This window comes from Sceloporus undulatus, unplaced genomic scaffold, assembly GCF_019175285.1.
Source record: "Sceloporus undulatus isolate JIND9_A2432 ecotype Alabama unplaced genomic scaffold, SceUnd_v1.1 scaffold_8444, whole genome shotgun sequence".
Lineage (NCBI taxonomy): Eukaryota > Metazoa > Chordata > Lepidosauria > Squamata > Phrynosomatidae > Sceloporus > Sceloporus undulatus.
Window position 1 is genome coordinate 1 of NW_024811363.1, and position 2,769 is coordinate 2,769.

General features: G+C 47.9%; 1 protein-coding gene across 1 annotated transcript; it reads right to left on the minus strand.

The window, feature by feature from the left end:
- Positions 1–1,630: 1,630 nt before the first annotated feature.
- Positions 1,631–2,764, minus strand: LOC121918317 (cation channel sperm-associated protein 2-like; the record flags this gene model as incomplete). Its single annotated transcript, XM_042444383.1, has 1 exon — positions 1,631–2,764. A coding segment is annotated over one exon (1,134 nt), but the record flags the coding sequence as incomplete, so codon positions are not given.
- Between the last annotated feature and the right edge of the window lie 5 nt (positions 2,765–2,769).

Below are 2,769 nucleotides of genomic sequence, written 5' to 3' on the forward strand. Positions count from 1 at the left end.
TGGGGAACAGGTCTGGGAAAGGGAGAGAAAGTCTAGTCACCCAATCAGGGAGCAAGATGTCCTCTTCCTCCCTCCCTCCCTCCCTCCCTCCCTTTCTTTTCTCTCTCCCTCCCTTTCCTTCCTCCCTCCTTTCCTTCCTTTATTATTTCCTTTCTTCCTTCTTTTTTCTTTCTTCCCTTGTTTTCCTCCTTTCTTTCTTTCTTTCTTTCTTTCTTTCTTTCTTTCTTTCCCTGCTTCCTTCTTTTCTCTCTCCCTCCCTCCCTCCCTCTCTGCATCCTTTCCTTCCTTCTTCCTTTCCTTCCTTCCCTCATTTCCTTGCTTCTTTTTTTCCTCCCTTCCTCCTTTCTTCCTTCCCTGCTTCCTTCATCCCTCCTTCCCTTTTCTTTCTTTTTTCCCTCCGTCCCTCCCTCCGTCCTTTATTTCTTTCCTTCTCCACTTCGCTTCCTTGATTCTTCTCTCCCTCCCTTCTTTCTTTTTTCTCTTTTCTTCCTTCTACCCTCCCTCCCATCTTTCTTTCCTTCTCCAATTCTTCGCTTCCTTGATTCTTTCCTTCCTTCCTTCTCTCTTTCTTTCTTTCTTTCTCTCTGTCTTTCCTTCCTTCCTTCCAGAGGACGAAGGGGATGATGGGGGAAAGAGACAAGGATGCCCATCCACCGTGTTGTCTTCCTCCTCCTCCTCTGCTGAGTCGTTCACCTTTAAGCCACCTGGGGGTTTTGCTAGGCAGACAGCCTCACCGCTTCAAGGTGAACGACTCGGCAGAGAAGGAGGAAGACAATGCGGTAGGCGGGCGTCCTTGTCTCTTTCCCTCATCCTCTTTTGTCTCTTTCCCCCATTGCTGGGTGGGCAGCCTTGTGAGGAGGAGGAGGGGGAGGACAGGAGAAAGAGAAAGGGACGCCTGGCCACCACGTTGTCCTCCTCCTCCTCCTCTGTCAGGGTTGTTTGCTTTTGAGCGGCTTTGGAGTTTTGTCAGGTGGCAGTCTTGCTGCTCAAAGGCAAAACCCCTAGGCCACTCAAAAGTGAACAACTTGGCAGAGGAGAAGGAGGACAACGCGGTGGTCAGGCATCCTCCTCTCTTTCTCCCATCCTCCCCCTCACTCACCAGAAAAAGGGCCCAAGGCTCTCTCGTGTTCTCTAGCTCTCTTGCTGTCTGCTCTCTCACTCTCTCTGCCCTCCTGGCTGTCTCCGCTGCTTGCTTGCAAAAAGCTCATCCCTCTGGGCCTGCCTGGCCAATGGGGTGAGGGGAGCTGTGAGCCTGCCTCCAGCAAAAACTCCCCTGGGAAGTAGAGGCAAACTCTGGGAGAAGAGTCCATTGCTCCCATTCTCCAAAGTCCCATGCAATCAGGCGAGAACTATGAGAGTTCTGACAATGGGGCCCTGGGCCTCCAGAAATTGTTTGGTGGGCCGCCTCCGGACCCTGGGCCACATCTTGTGCAGCCCTGTGCTACACTAACATTTGAATGGAAACAAATTGAAACATTTGGCCTGGCTTTTGGGACTCAACATGTAATACACAAAGATTCTGTATATAGATATAGATATAAATGTAAAATTATTGAAAAGCTTTTGTTTTCTTAGATCTTGGTTATGCTCAGATCTCCTCTAAGGCAGGATGGTTCTTCTAGTGTCCCATCTATTTATCCTCCAGGTTAGACAGAGCCAACACAGCATAATCCTGCAGTTGTTTACGCTCATCCAGGTTGTACTGTAACTTCTCCAACAGCTCAAAGTAGCGGAAGAGCGTATCCCGTGGCCAAACAACTTTCTCATCTTCATTAGCATCATAGAGCCCTGGCAGATTCTTATGGATGTATGTTTCCCAGTCCAAAGCCCCAGTGTGAGATTCATGTGAGCTGTACTCTGGATAGTCTGTAGATGGAACGACTGATGCTGACTCTGTGCTCAACCTTTCTGGTGCTGTGCTGACCTGATCTAAATGTGCCTGTTGCTGATTGTATCTCATTTCCAGGAGCTCCATCTTAAATTTGTTTGCTCGCTCCTGAGCCTCAATCGCCTTCACTTCCTCATTCAGGTCACTCCGAATGTTCTGGAAATTAGTGACCATGCTGGCTACAAAGAGGTTCCTGAAGATGAATGCCCCAATGAGAAGCCACAGGCAAATGAACACACCACTCATTGCTTTGTTTACCTCTTGGACTTTCCACAGGTCTTGCAATATTGCATACCAGTGGTCCATGGTGAAGAGAATGAAGATAGTCACGAAAGCATTGGGGATGTCTGAAAAGAACATGCCATAGTGAAGGTCATCTCGGTCTGATCGACTGTAACTCTCAAAGAAGAAAATGCCCGCTACAGCAAAGACATAGAAGAAGAAGAGTAGGAGCACCAGAACGAAGGCCATGGCCTTGAGTGCTTTGGCAATGGCCATGATGAGGACCCTAACCTGCCGGACTCTAGGGAAAAGCTTTAAGCATCGCAGCACACGGGAGACTTGGTGGACTCTTATAGCTGTTTTGCTCTGGACCTTGTCTGAAACATATATAAACTCAGGGATGAACGATATGAGGGTGACAGTGAAGTCATAGACATTCCAGGGGTTTTTCCAGTACTGTTGAAAACTGACAGTCCAATGAAGACCAATCTCTACCCAAAAGATGAACACAATGACCCAGACAATCACCTCCACTGCTGTCTTCAGTTTTACAAAGTGGTCCTCCAGCTTTTCCATTATTTCTGATGAAATCATGAGGACTATCATATTCAAAACAATGAGGAAGATGATGAAGCTATTGAACATTTTGCTGTTCAAGA